The 17,138-nt window shown below is 43.2% G+C and overlaps 1 protein-coding gene across 1 annotated transcript in view; it reads left to right on the forward strand.

Moving 5' to 3' along the window:
- The first annotated feature begins 9,823 nt into the window (after window positions 1-9,823).
- Window positions 9,824-17,138, forward strand: part of LOC148106449 (protein NLRC3-like) — a 28,855-nt gene continuing 21,540 nt past the window's right edge. The window contains exon 1 of the mRNA XM_087844889.1: window positions 9,824-10,914. Within this exon, the coding sequence (XP_087701015.1) occupies window positions 9,824-10,914 (1,091 nt within the window). The remainder of the gene's footprint in view (window positions 10,915-17,138) is intronic.

The raw sequence follows: 17,138 nt of genomic DNA on the forward strand, positions 1-17,138 counted from the left end.
AATCACAGGGAACAAAACCAGATGTTACCTTCAGATTGTGACCTTTGGAGTGGAGGATGCAGATTTCAAAAGAGAATAAATGTTGTTGTTTTTCAGCTGTGAAAAAAAATCTAATTTTCTGAACTTAAGAATTTATGATGCTGGAAAAAACATGGAGACTATAACACAACATTTCCACTGTATTCATAGAATGAATGTAAAACTGTCAGACGTTCATTAAATATGCAAAATGTCTACAGACACATCAGAGGGTCAGATGTGAAGCATTCAGTGATTTTGATAAAATGACTCATCAGTTATTGATCTGTACTACACTGATCTACCACGTTAGTAAAGCTGGTGTTCTGGTGGTGGAGGGAGACCTCGGATCATGTTCTGGTTTTGGAGCAGTGATCTGCTGATGTTTCAGTTTAATGAAGTCTCAAAGTTTCTTGTGAGCTTCTTCAAAATCATCCCTGACATCACCACTGAAAGGACGTCCATAAAGACAGACTGAAAATTACTGATATGTTCACAATCTCAGAGTTTAAAACTTGACAGACTTGATTCAGATGAAGTTATTTGAGCAGAAACTACTGGATCTTTATCCTGTGCTTGAACTAATTCTTGACGGTTCCTCCACAGAGTGGACCAGCAGAGCTCAGAGGTTCCCAGTAATCAGTCTGCCCAGCAGCATCAAACACAGCTGGACTCCATATTTATGGTCTGTACATGTACAACAACTACATCTCCATGCTGCTCTTTGTAGACCAGTAGATCTGGATCTGATGTTTGGCTCCATGATTTCAGTCTGATTGGCTCATTCATAAAGTATTCTGTTCCAGCTGCTGGAGGACAACATTATCACTTTTGTGAAGAACGAGCTGAAGAAGATCCAGAAGGTTCTGAGTCCACATTACCCAGAATGCTTAGAGAGTCAGAGGAGCAGCAGCAGAGAGGCTTTTATGAAGATCACAGTGGACTTCCTAAGGAGAATGAAGCAGGAGGAGCTGGCTGACCGTCTGCAGAGCAGTAAGAGGATTTATCTAAAGCTTTAAACTTTTGAATAAATGAGCATTTACTAATGTCTTAGGAGAGGGACCAACATGTTTTAAAGATTCACTCTTTTTGGATTTAAGTGTTTATTTCCACATTCAAATGATATTCTACATATTTCTTCTCATTCAGAACTTTCAGCTACAGTCTTTCATCGTAACCTTAAATCCGCTCTGAAGAAGAAGTTCCAGTGTGTGTTTGAGGGGATCGCTAAAGCAGGAAACCAAACCCTTCTGAATCAGATCTACACAGAGCTCTACATCACAGAGGGAGGGACTGCAGAGGTCAATGATGAACATGAGGTCAGACAGATTGAAACAGCATCCAGGAAACCAGACAGACCAGAAACAACAATCAGACAAGAAGACATCTTTAAAGCCTCATGAGACGAACCAATCAGAACAGTGCTGACAAAGGGAGTGGCTGGCATTGGGAAAACGGTCGTAACACGGAAATACACCCTGGACTGGGCTGAAGACAAAGCCAACCAGGACATCCAGTTCATATTTCCATTCACTTTCAGAGAGCTGAATGTGCTGAAGTTCAGCTTGGTGGAACTTGTTCATCACTTCTTTACTGAAACCAAAGAAGCAGGAATCTGCAGCTTTGAAGACTTCCAGGTTGTGTTCATCTTTGATGGTCTGGATGAGTGTCACCTTCCTCTGGACTTCCACAAAACTACAATCCTAACTGACCCTAAAAAGTCCACCTCAGTGGATGTGCTGCTGATAAACCTCATCAGGGGGAAACTGCTTCCCTCTGCTCGCCTCTGGATAACCACACGACCCGCAGCAGCCAATCAGATCCCTCCTTTTTTTTTTTTTTTTTTTTTTTTTTTTTTTTTTTTTAACCTGTCCCATTTGGCTCTTTTGCCATCAGAATTATTGTCTAAAGGCGAAGAAAGATGCCCAACGGATTTTCTTTCCCAAATTGACCATCCCAGCTTTGCCGTAATGGTCCATTTGATTCACCTTTTATTCTTTATTTTATTTTCACTTGCTGAATACGGGACAGACTTGACTGGGGGAAAGAAAAGGGAGAAAGAAAGAGGGAAAGAAAAGCAGTTGAGAAGAGGGACGGGGGAGAAGGGCATAAAACAAAAACCAACAGAATAAGCAGAAAAAAAAATAAATTAAAAAAAAATACATATGTCGATCACCTGGATCACCTGTTGAGAAAGAAAAAAAGAAAACAAGCAGAAGAGAACGAGAGTAATAGAATAAACAACATCACAATGATATATGGGAATATGACAGTAAATACTAAATATTAAACATTATTGTGCAGCACGTAAGATCAACAGCACAGTGTGCTTTGAGGTAGGGGCCAAAAAGGGTGTAGTTTGTGTGTGTGATCACCCGTGTGTACACCTGTGAGCATGGACGCGCTTGTTTTCTTAAAAGGTTCCTTCATGTAATGATCTGCTAGAGGGTGTGGGGGTCGTCCTCCAGGGCATGAAGCAGATATGGAGGAAATCAAAACACCAGACATCCAGAGGACCCCAGAACACAAGAGACCAAGGAAGACCAACAGAGGGGCAGCCGTGCCACTGTCCCAGAAAGAGCTGAGGAGAGTCCCAGATGAGGGGTCACCCAGCAGCCACGGAGCAGAAGCCAGGGGGGGTTGCCGGCAGCCAGCTGTGCCTGAGTGACCGAGCCCCAGGCCGAGAGGCCGGGGACACCCCACCTCCGAAGTGGCCCAAGCGAGCCCCAGGTTCCAGGCCCCGATAAGCAGCCGCCAAGGAGTGAGCCGGTGTGTACCTGGACGCCCACCCCCGGACTCCACACTCAACCAACGTGGAGACAGACATAAAGAGACGCTGTACACACAATCACACTCCCTAAGCGTACTCTACTAACCGGGTCTAGGTACCCTTGCCCCTGGAGGGGGGAACTGCACCCAGACCCAGGTTGTGTTACCCTTTTCCCTGCAGTGGGGAGAAGCAGACCGCCCCGACTCCGCAGCAGCAGGGAGGCCCCACATTCCGGACCCCAGTCGGACAGCCAACTCCTCCTCCTAGCCCCCCTGCTCCAGCAGGCCGCAGAGAACGAGGGTGAGAGAAGACTCCTAACCTCCCTCCACCCGCTCATTGTAGTGTTGATGTATGTGTGTTCTAAGGTGCCTTTAAAACCCAGGAGGGCATGGAGCTACCTGCCAGAGAGCAGCAGGTAAGCGCATAGTTCCTCCTGCTAGCCCTCAATGTCTACATGTATTTAAAATTGAGAGGTGGGCAACAACGCCAGGGGTGAGGTGTACACCCTGATGGTAATTGGGATTCCGTGTAACGTGCCCACCCCCAAGATCCTATATGTATGTGTAATGAGAGTGTGAGTAATGTGAATGTCTAAGTTGTGGGATAAAATTGAGGCAGAGGCAGCCAGAAGGGGACAGAGGGGGGGGGTTACCTCCTCTGCACCCTGGTGACACACCCCTACTCCAAGGCCCTGCATGTGTGGGTGGTTGTGGTGGAGCGGGAAGAGGGAGGCAGCTGGAGATGGGGAGGGAAGGAAGGGAGGGGCAAGTGACCCCTCCCTGGGGCCAGCTCCCCCGCTGACCCCAGTAGGCACCCCCATACCCCGCGGTCCGCCAGGGAAGGGGGGCCCAGGCCCATCCGAACCGGGGCCCAGTGCAGCGGCGCCGCCCGGCCCCACAGAGCCCGGGGCAGTCCACCCAACCCCACCACAGAGAAAACTGCGCCCACCCCATCATCCACTCATCTTCCAGACTACATGAGACAATAGACGCCCAGGCTGAGATCTTCCTCCACCTCTCCTGTATCTCCCCCTCTTGCAGAGAGAGTTCCTGAGAGAGGAAAGCTCCTGCAAGATGTGACAACCCCCCCCCCACCAGTTGAAGAGCCCCCCAGGTGGCTCGATGCACCGGTGGCACCCCGCGCCAGGGCCGGGCCCCCATACACCCACCCGCCCACAACCCCGGCAACACACCAACCAGGACCCAGGCCCCCGAGGCCCGGCCAGGGCCCCAGGCCAGAGCCGGAGCGCCCCCAGAACCTCACGCCCGTCCCGGACCCACCCAGGGGCAGCCAGGCTACCAGGCCAGTAACCCCTATCCGTCAGCACAGACCCTCCCCTAGCCCCGCTGCACGTAGCCACGAGGAAACCGCCACCTAAGAGCCAACAGAGCCCCTAATTGGCCATGGCCGCTACCCCGGGTTGAGCCCCCCAAGGAAGATGCTCCCGGGGAACCCCCTGACGCCCTAAGCCTGACCCTACCCCCACACCAATCACAACAGTGAAGGCGAGACCAAAATATGACCCCCCACCCCCACTAGGTGATGGAGCTGATCAGAGGAGCCCAGAGCGATTGATCTGATGTGGTGGCAGAGGCTGTATCAAGACTAATGTAATCTAATAGATAATTTCTATATTGGTTAGAATTAAGATTGTTTTTATTTTTCCAGTTCATGAGGACTGTTTTCTTGGCTATGCATAGGGCAGTGAAAACCATATGGGCTATATTCTTTTCTGAAGTGACATTATCTAAGCTGCCCAACAAACACACTAAGGGGGAAGTTGGAATGTTACATTTCAGACACTTTGATAAGTCTTCACATATCTTACGCCAAAACTTCTGAACTGGTGGACAGAACCAAAGAGCGTGGATATAATTGTCCGGTGAATTGGTTTGGCAGTGTGAGCAGTTGTTGGTAGATGCAAAGCCCATCTTGAACATCCGATGACCTGTATAGTGCACTCTATGTAGTATTTTGTATTGAATTAATTGAAGACTGGGATTTCTGATTAGATGAAAGTCTCAAATCTGAGACCAGAAGTTTTGGTCTAAGTTAACTGATAAATCCGCTTCCCATTTTGCAATAGGAAGTGATATTGATTCATCTGTTTTAGAAAGCATTCTGTATATTTTGGATAGTAATTTGGGGGTTTTAAGAGTAAGAAATTGAACCACACTTGGTGGTGTTTGTAGTTCAACTTGACCCGGTTTAAATTTCTTTTTTATTATGGATTTAATTTGTTGATATTCTAAAAATCTTTTCTTGTTGATCCCATATTGTGTAACTAGTCTGTCAAATGAAATAAATTCTGTTCCTTCTAGTATATGTTCTACATATTTGATTCCTTTACCATTCCAATCTGAAAAGTTTATCATATTATTGTTTTGTAATATGTCAGGGTTGTTCCAGATAGGTGTACGTTTGCATGGGATTAATGAAGACTCTGTCAATTTCAGAAACTCCCACCATGCTGTCAGAGAAGAGCTGATGTTGATGCTTTTGAAGCATTCATGTCGTTGGATGTTTGAGCTGATAAATGGTAGATCCGAAATCTCTAGATTATTGCAAAGTGCTTGTTCTGCATCTAGCCAAGGTTCATCTAAGAGGGTATGTTTTAGCCATCCTGAGATAAACTGAAGCCTGTTGGCTAAGAAGTAGTGCTGAAAGTTAGGTAGTTCTAATCCTCCTTTATCCTTGGTCTTTTGTAGTGTTTTTAAGCTTATACGTGGGGGCTTATTTTTCCAAAGGAATTTGGACATATATGAATCTAGAGATCTGAACCAATCTTGCGGCGGTTTAGTTGGGATCATTGAGAATAAATAATTTATTTTTGGTAATACCATCATTTTTATAGCAGCAACCCTTCCCATGAGTGATATGGGTAGACATTTCCATCTAGCCAGATCACCTTCTACTTTCTTTAAAAGTGGGGTATGGTTTAATTTAGTTAGATCTGCAAGCTTGGGAGAAATATTAATACCTAAATATTTTATATTTCCCGATTGCAGTGGAGTAGAAGAGGAATTATGGAAGCAGCAATTAATAGGAAGGACTGTAGATTTTGACCAGTTAATTGAGTAATCTGATATTCTTGCAAAAGAGATTATCAATTCAATCACCCCAGAGATATTGGTTTGTGAATTTTGGAGAAAGAGTAACACATCATCAGCATAAAGGCTGATTTTATGTTCCACGTTCTTGCATTTTATGCCCTTAATTGCTGAATTCTGTCTAATTGCTGCTGCTAGTGGTTCGATAAAAATTGCAAACAGTGAAGGGGAGAGTGGCATCCCTGCCTGGTGCCCCTCAGGAGACATAAGCTGGAGGATGTCTGGTCATTTGTTCTGACACAAGCTGTTGGGGAATTATATAATATTTTTAACCAGTTGATGAAAGAAGATCCAAAACCAAATTTGTGTAAAGTCGCAAATAGAAATTTCCAGTTAACTCTGTCAAACGCTTTTTCTGCATCTAAGGAAAATATTGTAGTTTCAAGGTTTTTACTGTATGAGTAATCTATCAAATTAAGTAATCTACGTGTATTTGTTGATGAGTGCCTACCTTTTATGAAACCAGTTTGGTCAGGATGAATTAAGAGGGGGGTTATTTTCTCTAGTCTCTTCGAGAGAGCTTTGCAGATTATTTTGAGGTCTACATTAATAAGGGATATTGGACGATAGCTTGAGGGATATACAGGGTCTTTGCCTGGTTTTAGCAGGAGATTAATGTTTGCAGAATTCATATTTGATGGAAGTCTGCCCTTTTCTTTGATTTCTAACAACGTTCTGTAAAAAACTGGTGCTAGAATCGTCCAGAATTCTTTGTAGAATTCTGCAGGAAAGCCGTCTGGACCTGGAGCCTTATTATTGGACATACTTATCAGGGCTTCCTGGAGTTCACCTGATGTCAGTGGCGAATCCAGTGCCATTGCTTGAGAGTCTAATAATTTTGGAAGAGTTATGTTGTCTAAAAATTGATCAATTTCCTTTTTAGATGGGTTTATTTGTGGTGAATACAACGTTTTATAGAAATCCCTGAAAATGTTGTTTATTTGTTTCTGTTCATATATTGTGTTCCCAGATGAATCTTGAACAGCACATATAGTTGTTTTTTCTTTATTTATTTTTAGCTGGTTTGCTAGAAATTGACCGGATTTATTACTATGTTCATAATTTTGTAAGCGTAGTCTTTGTACTAAGAATTTTGTTTTTTTATCAATTATCTCATTTAATTCTAGTTTTGTTTTGCGTATTTTGTTCAATGTTTCCTGATCTTGGTGGGACGCATAGGCTTCTTCTAGTGATTTGATGGTTTTTTCTAATTCCTGAATATTTTTGTTTTCTTTTTTCTTTTTATGTGATGAGAAAGAAATTATTTTACCTCTCATCACAGCTTTCCCTGCTTCCCATAAAACAGAAGCTGATGTTCCGGGAGTGTCATTAAAGTCTAAATATGAAGTCCACTCTTTTTTAAAATATTTAATAAAGTCTTCATCTTTAAGCAGTGATGTATTAAATCTCCAGTTTTTACTTGGCATAGTATTATTCTTGTGCATTAGTGTTAAAGATACAGGAGCATGATCGCTGACAGCTATAGGGTGAATCTCAGTGTCTGAAACGTCACTCAGCAGTGAGCTGCTGACCAAAAAATAATCCAGATGAGAGTAGGAGTGATAAACATGTGAAAAAAAAGTATATTCCTTACTGGTGGGGTGAAGGGAGCGCCATGCATCGCAAAGACCAAAGTCGCTCATATACTGTTTGATTATATTTGTGGACTGCCAATTACGCCGAGTTCCTGCTGTATTGAGCCTATCCATTTCTTCATTCAGTCCAAGGTTGAGGTGACCTCCAAGCACAAGTGTGCCATCTAAGTGTTCAGAGAGTGCACTGAAAAAACCGTGAAAGAATGAGGGATCATCAACATTTGGACCATATACACTTACAATACATAGCTTTTTATCAAGTATAGATAGTTTAATGATTAAGAATCTGCCCTCTGGATCTATAACTGTATCGAGTACTGTGAAATTAATTTTTTTATGGATTAAAATTGCTACTCCCCTTTGTCTAGAATTATAACAAGCTGAGAACACATTAGGAAACTCAGGTGTTTTAAGTTCATTCGAACCTCTAAGAGGTCTGTGGGTCTCTTGTAAAAGGACAACATCTGCCTGTAGTTTTTTGAGTTGGTTAAATATTTTTAACCTCTTTTCTCTGGAGCCAGCTCCATTTACATTCCATGTAACGAATCTTAGTGCACCCATAGATGTCTGTACATAACTAGGGGTGTACTCTGTGTGTGTCGCTTAGACAGGTGGAGAGAATACATCACTTGTTCATAAATAAGGAGAGGGAGAGAGAGAAAAAATGTGTGGCGAGATGCTCCCTGAGTCTGACTATGTGTTTGCATATTTACTAATATGAGTATGCTTGGCTTAAGTGTGTGTATCCTGTAGGTCTGTGTGCACTGTCTGACTGATGTAAATGTGCTGCCGTTGAGCGCATGACTGTGCGTGATCGTGCGGTGAGTAAGTGTCGAAATAAATGATGTTGTTTGTGGATGAGTGTGGAAGCAGGTGATCGAAGCAGTGAAAGAAATAAAGAAAGAAACCAAGGACGAGGGTGAGCAGCATAAAAACAAGAGGGGGAAAAGAGAGAAAAAAAATGAGAAGAGAGAAAAGAAAACGTAAACATTCCAATTAAATCACTGACGGAGAGTGACGGTGTTAATACTGCTATGAAATCACACTTAAGATGCGATTTGATACCGGTACGTTAAACAGATGTTAATGCAAGTTAGTGTGAGTGGGGAAAGGGTGTAGCGGATTCTTATCTGGTCTGAAGTTAATACAGCCACGGAGTGATGTTGGGGTCGCGGTGGAGCTGTCCATCCACGTACAGCCGGTCCACAGCGATGACAGCGCGGGAGCCTTTCTGGATGAAGCCGCGTCGAATTGGGAAGAGGACCCTGCGTCGTTCCAAGATCTCTTTGGGGAACTGATCGTTCTAGCTGAAGTCCGTTCCTTTTAATTCCCTGCCGCGGCTTTTCACATGTTGCTTTTGTTTGAAGTGGCCGAATTTGGCCACGATAGGACGTGGTCTCCCGGCCGTAGCCCGAATGGGGCCGAGGCGATGCACCCTATCGAAGACGATGTTCTTCACCGTGTCCTCCGGCAGCTTCAGGTGGGTTTTGATGAAGCTTTTTACCGTGGTCTCCGCGTCCTCTCCAGCGGCTTCTGGAATACCAGAAAATACTAGATTATCACGCATGCTACGAGCTTGTAGATCAATAACCGTTTCTTTCATTTTTTTATTTTCTCTAATGAGCTGGGTAACATTTTCTGTGAGAGATTTCACCGACTCCCTTAGCGTGGCATTTTCAGCAGCGAGCGTTTCCACTTGCTGCTGGCTGAACTCCAGGGATTCTCGCAAGCATTTAAATTCCCGGTGAAGAATCTCCACCAGGGACAGCCTTGCGTCGAAACTGGACAATCGCTTGTCGATTGACTCCAGTATGTCGGCAATATCTTTGCCGGCTGGCGATGTTGTGCCGGGGGAATCTGCCGGGCGTTGTCTTTTCGACGACGGCGTCTCAGATTTGGCCGGGGAAGCTGCACTCTGGGCCTTCTTCATCACGAGATCCTGAAAGCACTGATCAATATAATCTTGGAGAGCCTCTAAACTCTCCCCGTTGTTCTCCAGGGTGTTGGAGATTATTTAGATAAATATTGTTAGTTATGAGACAATTGATAAGTGTATTTGGTAATACTGAAGCTTAAAGAAATTTGTTCAAATCTAAACTACCATTTGCTTTAATTTTCCGCCAAAATCTCCGGCGTCTGACGTCAGTTACAACATGAGTCGCTTACCTTCTCTGATTCTGATTCCGACTGTGCTGCATTCACTTACCCTCCCTTCCGCCCTGGCCTAACAAAGAATTATTTCATTAGGACAAAGGAGTGTTTCAAGAAAGAAGCACCTCAAATCTCAGCCCCACCCGAATGACAATCAGATCCCTCCTGACTGTGTTGGCATGGTGACAGAGGTCAGAGGGTTCACTGACCCACAGAAGGAGGAGTACTTCAGGAAGAGATCCAGAGATAAGGAGCAGGCCACCAGGATCATCTCCCACATCAAGACATCACGAAGCCTCCACATCATGTGCCACATCCCAGTCTTCTGCTGGATAACTGCTACAGTTCTGGAGGATGTGCTGGAAACCAGAGAGGGAGGACAGCTGCCCAAGACCCTGACTGAGATGTACATCCACTTCCTGGTGGTTCAGGCCAAAGTGAAGAAGGTCAAGTATGATGGAGGAACTGAGACAGATCCACACTGGAGTCCAGAGAGCAGGAAGATGATGGAGTCTTTGGGAAAACTGGCTTTTGATCAGCTGCAGAAAGGAAACTTGATCTTCTATGAATCAGACCTGACAGAGTGTAGCATCAATATCAGAGCAGCCTCAGTGTACTCAGGAGTGTTCACACAGATCTTTAAAGAGGAGAGAGGACTGTACCAGGACAAGGTGTTCTGCTTCATCAATGGTGTTCAGGAGTTTCTGGCTGCTCTTCATGTCCATCTGACCTTCATCAACTCTGGACTCAATCTGCTGGAACAACAACAAACAACCTCTACATGGTCTAAACTATTTAACAAACCAAAACTTCAATCTCTCCACCAGAGTGCTGTGAACAAGGCCTTACAGAGTCCAAATGGACACCTGGACTTGTTCCTGCGCTTCCTCCTGGGTCTTTCACTGCAGACCAATCAGACTCTCCTACGAGGTCTGCTGACACAGACAGGAAGTATCTCAGGGACCAATCAGAAAACAGTCCAGTACATCAAGGAGAAGCTCAGTGAGAATCTGTCTGCAGAGAAAAGCATCAATCTGTTCCACTGTCTGAATGAACTGAATGATCGTTCTCTAGTGGAGGAGATCCAAGAGTCCCTGAGATCAGGAAGTCTCTCCACAGATAAACTGTCTCCTGCTCAGTGGTCAGCTCTGGTCTTCATCTTACTGTCATCAGAAAAAGATCTGGATGTGTTTGACCTGAAGAAATACTCTGCTTCAGAGGAGGCTCTTCTGAGGCTGCTGCCAGTAGTCAAAGCCTCCAACAAAGCTCTGTAAGTAAATGGTAAATGGTAAATGGTCTGTATTTGTATAGCGCTTTACTTGGTCCTAAGGACCCCAAAGCGCTTTACACTATACACAATCATCCACCCACACATTCACACACTGGTGATGGCAGCTACATTGTAGCCACAGCCACCCTGGGGCGCACTGACAGAGGCGGTCAGTGCGCCCCAGGGTCTTCTGGGGCGCACTGACCACCCCAGAAGACCCTGGGGCGGTCTTCTGGGGCGGTCAGAAGATAAACAATGAATGCACCCACATAAAAAATGTAAAATATTCAGCTTCAGCACAAATACATTAAAGACAATATTTGTTTGTCAGTGAGACAAACCTGTCGCAGAAAAGCAAGAAGACCCTTGCTTTACATAAGTAAATATGTGATCATAACTTTAGTTTTAAAATGTTGATTAGAAGTGGTCATAGATTTCTTCCATGACAGATCCATGTCCTAAAACCATCAGCCTACATAGTTGTATAGTGTAAAAGAAAAAATGAGAACTTTTGACCACAATATTGTAACTTGAATGAACTTTTGATACAGTCTTTAAACACTTAAGGAGCTTAAAATGTTTTGATCAACCCACATCATACACTCTAATTACACTATAAAAACAGAACATTAAAATCTGTATGTCTGCAAATGTATGTGCATTGATGTGTGCATGCGTGGAGATCTGAGGTTGGTTGGTAGGATGGACCCCTGTGCAGAATCACGTGTTCAAATTAGGGCTGCCACGACTAGTCGACTAGTCACGATTACGTAGACTATCAAAAGAATCACGTGTGTTTGGATTTTTGGTAATTTGGTTCCTTTGGCATTTATCTTGGTATGTTGCCTTGGGCTGGTTCACCTGAATCAGGGGTGTCCAGGCTGCTGGGCGTGGTGTGTTGATTGTTACTTATTGATATACAGGGTGGGCCATTTATATGGATACACCGTAATAATATGGGAATGGTTGGTGATATTAAAGTCCTGTTTGTGGCACATTAGTATATGTGAGGGGCAAACTCCTCAAGATGGGTGGTGACCATGGTGGCCATTTAGAAGTCGGCCATCTTGGATACAACTTTTGTTTTTTTCAATAGGAAGAGGGCCATGTGACACATCAAACTTATTGGTAATGTCACAAGAAAAACAATGGTGTGCTTGGTTTCAACGTAACTTTATTCTTTCATGAGTTATTTACAAGTTTCTGACCTCTTATAAAATGTGTTCAATGTGCTGCCCATTGTGTTGGATTGTCAATGCAACCCTCTTCTCCCACTCTTCACACACTGATAGCAACACCACAGGAGAAATGCCAGCACAGGCATCCAGTATCTGTAGTTTCAGGTGCTGCACATCTCATATCTTCACACCATAGACAATATCCTTCAGATGACCCCAAAGGTAAAAGTCTAAGGTGGTCAGTTTGGGAGACCTTGGGGGCCATTCAACTGGCCCACGACGACCAATCCACTTTCCAGGAAACTGTTCATCTAGGAATGCTTGGACCTGGCACCCATAATGTGGTTGTGCACCATCTTGCTGGAAAAACTCATGGAACATGTCAGCTTCAGTCCACAAAGAGGGAAACACATCATCATGTAGCAATTTCAAATATCCAGTGGCCTTGAGATTTCCATTGATGAAGAATGGACCCACTATCGTTGTGCCACACCAAACCATCACTTTTGTTGTTCCAACAGTCTTGGAGGGATCCATCCAATGTGGGTTAGTGTCAGACCAATAGTGGTGGTTTTGTTTGTTAACTTCACCATTCACATAAAAGTTTGCCTCATCACTGAACAAAATCTTCTGTGTGAACTGAGGGTCCTGTTCCAATTTTTGTTTTGCCCATTCTGGCAATTCTGTGCGCCGATCTGGGTCATCCTCGTTGAGATGCTGCCGTAGCTGGAGTTTGTAAGGGTGCCATTTGTGAGTAGTAGTGATGGGATTTCCGGCTCTTTTTAGAGATCCGGCTCTTTCGGCTCGGCTCACTAAAAAGAGCCGGCTCTTTTGGCTCCGAACCGGCTCTTCAGGTTGTTTTGTTGCTTTAATTACTTAATCATTAACAATAATATAAAATTATGCAGAAAAGGAATTACTAATGTAAAAAAAGTGGTTTTATTTATATATGTTTATATATGGCTCTTAGAGACAAAGCATATACAAACTCCAAAAAGCATGTACAAACTCCAAAACACATTTCTAGTGTTTACTGAACTTCCAAAACAGAGCTACCCAGATCACTTAAATTACACAATTGAAAGCATGTGTGTATTGTTTGTGTATTTATAGACAAGCACTCATATTTATTCAAATAATTTAAAAAAAAAGTTCATTTACCTGTTACTACCACACACCAAATCTGGTTGTTGATACTTCCTGGCTTGTGTAGCCACTAGGTAACAAAAGCTCAACACTGCGCCCTAGCATCCTGAAGCACTTCTGTTGTCTTTTGTACATGATTCTGAGTTTGTACGTGCTTCTGAGTTTTTACGTGTTTTGGAGTTTGTACGTGTTTTGGAGTTTGTACGTGCTTTGTCTCTAAGGGCCACCATGAATATACTTTATTTATTCACTCCACATAAAATATAATAAATAAATCATATAATACAAAAAACAACTATTTACATTTTAAATTTTTAACTATTTAAATTTTCAGCTTTTTCCTTTTAAACAAATTTAACGTGAAACAACACAAAACACTGCAAACCACAACACAATTAAATATAAATTAAAATATTAAAACAAAAAGAAGATGCATATTCTCTGTCATATGGGCCTGCATGATTTCTGAATCCTTTATCATCTGCAACTGAAAATAGTGGATGATTACTATACCTTTCTAATGTGATGTTGTTGTCCCTCGCTCTCTTTCTCTCTGGCTCTGTTCCTGTGCTACTGCGAGTGTAACTAACGCCCCTCCCCCCTCTGCCCAGCGCAAAGTACAGGCCGGGCGTGTGGAGTTTAGTGGAAAAAAGGGCGAGAGAGAGGGTGAGAGAAAGAAAAAAAAAACTCACGGCTCCCAATAAGGAGCCGGCTCGCGTCGTTCACTTCAAAGAGCCAGCTCTAAGAGCCATTTCGTTCGCGAACGACCCATCACTAGTGAGTAGCTAATATCCGCCGAATGGATGTTCGCCACTCTCCAGTGACATGCGGCGAGTGCTACGCTGTGGGCTCTTGCTGAATGAAGCTAGAACAGCCACTGATGTTTCTTCATTATGGTAAATGGTAAATGGACTGGTCCTTATATAGCGCTTTTCTATTTCACTCAAAGCGCTTTATACAGCTAATTCATTCACCCAATCACACCCATTCACACAAGCACTTCTAAGCTTAAGTGCTATGTATCTAACATTCATACACATTCACACACATTCACACACATTCACACTCCGATGGATGCATCGGAGAGCAACATGGGGTTAGTATCTTGCCCAAGGATATTTGGCATTCAGACTGGAGCAGCCTGGGATTGAACCACCGACCTTGTGGTTAGTGGCTGATCCGCTCTGCCACCTGAGCTAGAGCCACCCCAATTAGTGACAGTTTTCTTGCATCCACATTTTGGCAAATCCAACGCTGAACCAGTTTCACGAAACTTAGCAAGCAGTTTGCTAACTGTAGCATGGGGGATGGGTGTCCTTGTAGGGTGTCTTGCATTGAAATCTGCTGCAATGACCCGGTTGCTGCGTTCACCAGATATTAACACAATTTTGATCCGCTCGTCACATGTTAACCTCTTCGACATGTCAATGGCTGTGAACAAAGAGAAACCTGTAAATAACTCATGAAAGGATAAAGTTACGTTGAAACCAAGCACACCATTGTTTTTCTTGTGACATTACCAATAAGTTTAATGCCATGTTAGAAATAAAATAAATATTTTTTAATGTGTATCTGCTCATTATATTGTTTTATGTACTTTAATAATGAAGGCTTGTAGAGCAAGGCCACTTTTAACTCACAAACTAAGTGCTCAGCCAGACTGAAAAACAGGAAGTTTTAGTGCACAGGCATATTAATAGATAATACACAGAAAAGAGGAACTTTCCATATAAGCAATGTTTGAGACTGTGTAAAGTACCAAAATAAAACCTATATGAGGCACAGTTTATGATTCTAATGTTAGAGCTCTTGCAACTGGCGTTTGAGCTGTGCAGGGGTCTCTCTCTTCAAAGATGTAGGCTGGTGCCAGTCCGTGCACAGCTCTGTAGGTCAAGACCAGGATCTTAAAATCAACTCTAAATTTAACAGGAAGCCAGTGTAACTGAGATAATAACGGTGTCACATGTGAGTACTTGGAGGATTTTGTCAAAAGCCTAGCTGCAGCATTTTGCACAACCTGCAGACGATCCAGAGAACCTTTGCTTAGACACATAAACAGCGAATTACAATAATCCAAGCGTGACGAAATAAAAGCATGTATAGCAATCTCAAGTTCAGATCGAGATAAAACCGGGCTTAGCCTAGCCACATTTCTTAAATGATAACAACAAGACCAAACCAGAGATTTCACATGCCCATCCAATGTGAGACTCGAGTCAAAGGTGACACCTAAATTCCTGATAGAGGATTTAACATAAAGTGAGAGAGGACCAAGGGCTTTCACTATCTGCGATAGAAACCTATCAGGGGCACATACGAGGACTTCGGTTTTCCCCTCGTTGAGTTGGAGGAAATTTGCAGCCATCCAACGTTTGATCAAATCTAAGCAATCATTCAGCTTAGATAAATCCTCGGGCATAAAAGAAACGTACAACTGAATATCATCAGCATAACAATGATACGAAATGTCCTCAAAAGAGCCCATTATATGCTGGAGGGGGAGAAGATAAATTAAAAACAATAAAGGCCCCAAAACTGACCCTTGAGGGACACCATAAGTAAGGGAGGTAGAGGATGACCTAAAATCGGAGACCGCCACAGAAAAGGATCGGTGATGGAGATAAGAGGAGAACCACTCTAATGCAGTTCCAGATACACCAACCCAATTTTTCAGCCTTTCAATGAGAATGTGATGGTCAACTGTGTCGAAAGCTGATGTGAGGTCCAACATGAGTAAAACAGAGCATTTTCCTGCATCATTATTCATCAAGATATCACTTGAGACCCTAAGAAGAGCTGTCTCCATGGAGTGAAATTGACGAAAACCGGACTGAAACTTATCATAAATGCCATGTTTATCTAGAGCTGCCATAAGTTGCTTAGCCACAACCTTTTCTAGAAGCTTAGCGATTAACGGTAATTTAGAGATAGGTCTTTAGCTGCTCCAAAGAGAGGGGTCAAGCTGAGGTTTTTTTAAAGTGGGAGAATAGCTGCGTTTTTAAAATAAACCGGAACTATACTAGATGCCAGTGAAGAGTTGATTAAAGTCATCACACATGGGCCAATAGACTGGAAGACATTTTTGAATAATGATGCAGGTATAATGTCAAGTGAACAGGAGGATGCTTACACTGAATTCACTAATTTCACTAGCTCAGGTAGTGAAACCGGAGAGAAAGTATCCAAGATAACGGGGCGGGATGGGGTGGAGATCGAGATAACAGATGAGTGTGTAAAATTCATTCTCACGTTATGAATTTTTGCAAGCAGAAAAGAGAGAAAATTTTCACAGTCCTCGTTAGAAAAAATAGGGGCCGCAGGCAGAGCAGGAGTAACAATGTCACTAATGGTGTTGAATAGCACCTTAGGATTGGCTCTGCTCTTTGTAACCAAGTGTGAGAAATGGGCAGCCCTCGCATCTCGGATTGCATTATTAAAAGAATCTAAAAGGTCCTTAAGATAGAGGAGGTGAACATTTAGATGAGTTTTCCTCCACCTGCGCTCCGCTTTACGACAATCACGTTTTAGACAACGAATACTGTCATTTAGCCAAGGAGAAGATTTAGAGGCAGAAACACTCCTCGTCTTAACCGGACAGATTTCATCTAAAATAGAGAGGCAATAATTATTAAAAAGGTTGAGAAATCAACACCATTTTGAGGAGATAGCAAATAAAATCAATATTTAAACCCAAAGTAAAAACAAGGTCCAGTGTGTGACCTTTGCTGTGTGTAGGACCGGACACATGCTGAGTCAAATGAAAAGAATCCATAATGTTTATAAAGTCTCTGGCAAATGGGTCGGAGTCATCATCAACGTGTATGTTAAAGTCCCCAACTATAAGCACTCCAGACAGCTTCATAGTAGCGGATAAGAAGTCGTTGAGCTCCGATAAAAATG

The sequence above is a fragment of the Neolamprologus brichardi genome, chromosome 1 (assembly GCF_056152115.1).
Source record: "Neolamprologus brichardi isolate AB-2024 chromosome 1, ASM5615211v1, whole genome shotgun sequence".
Lineage (NCBI taxonomy): Eukaryota > Metazoa > Chordata > Actinopteri > Cichliformes > Cichlidae > Neolamprologus > Neolamprologus brichardi.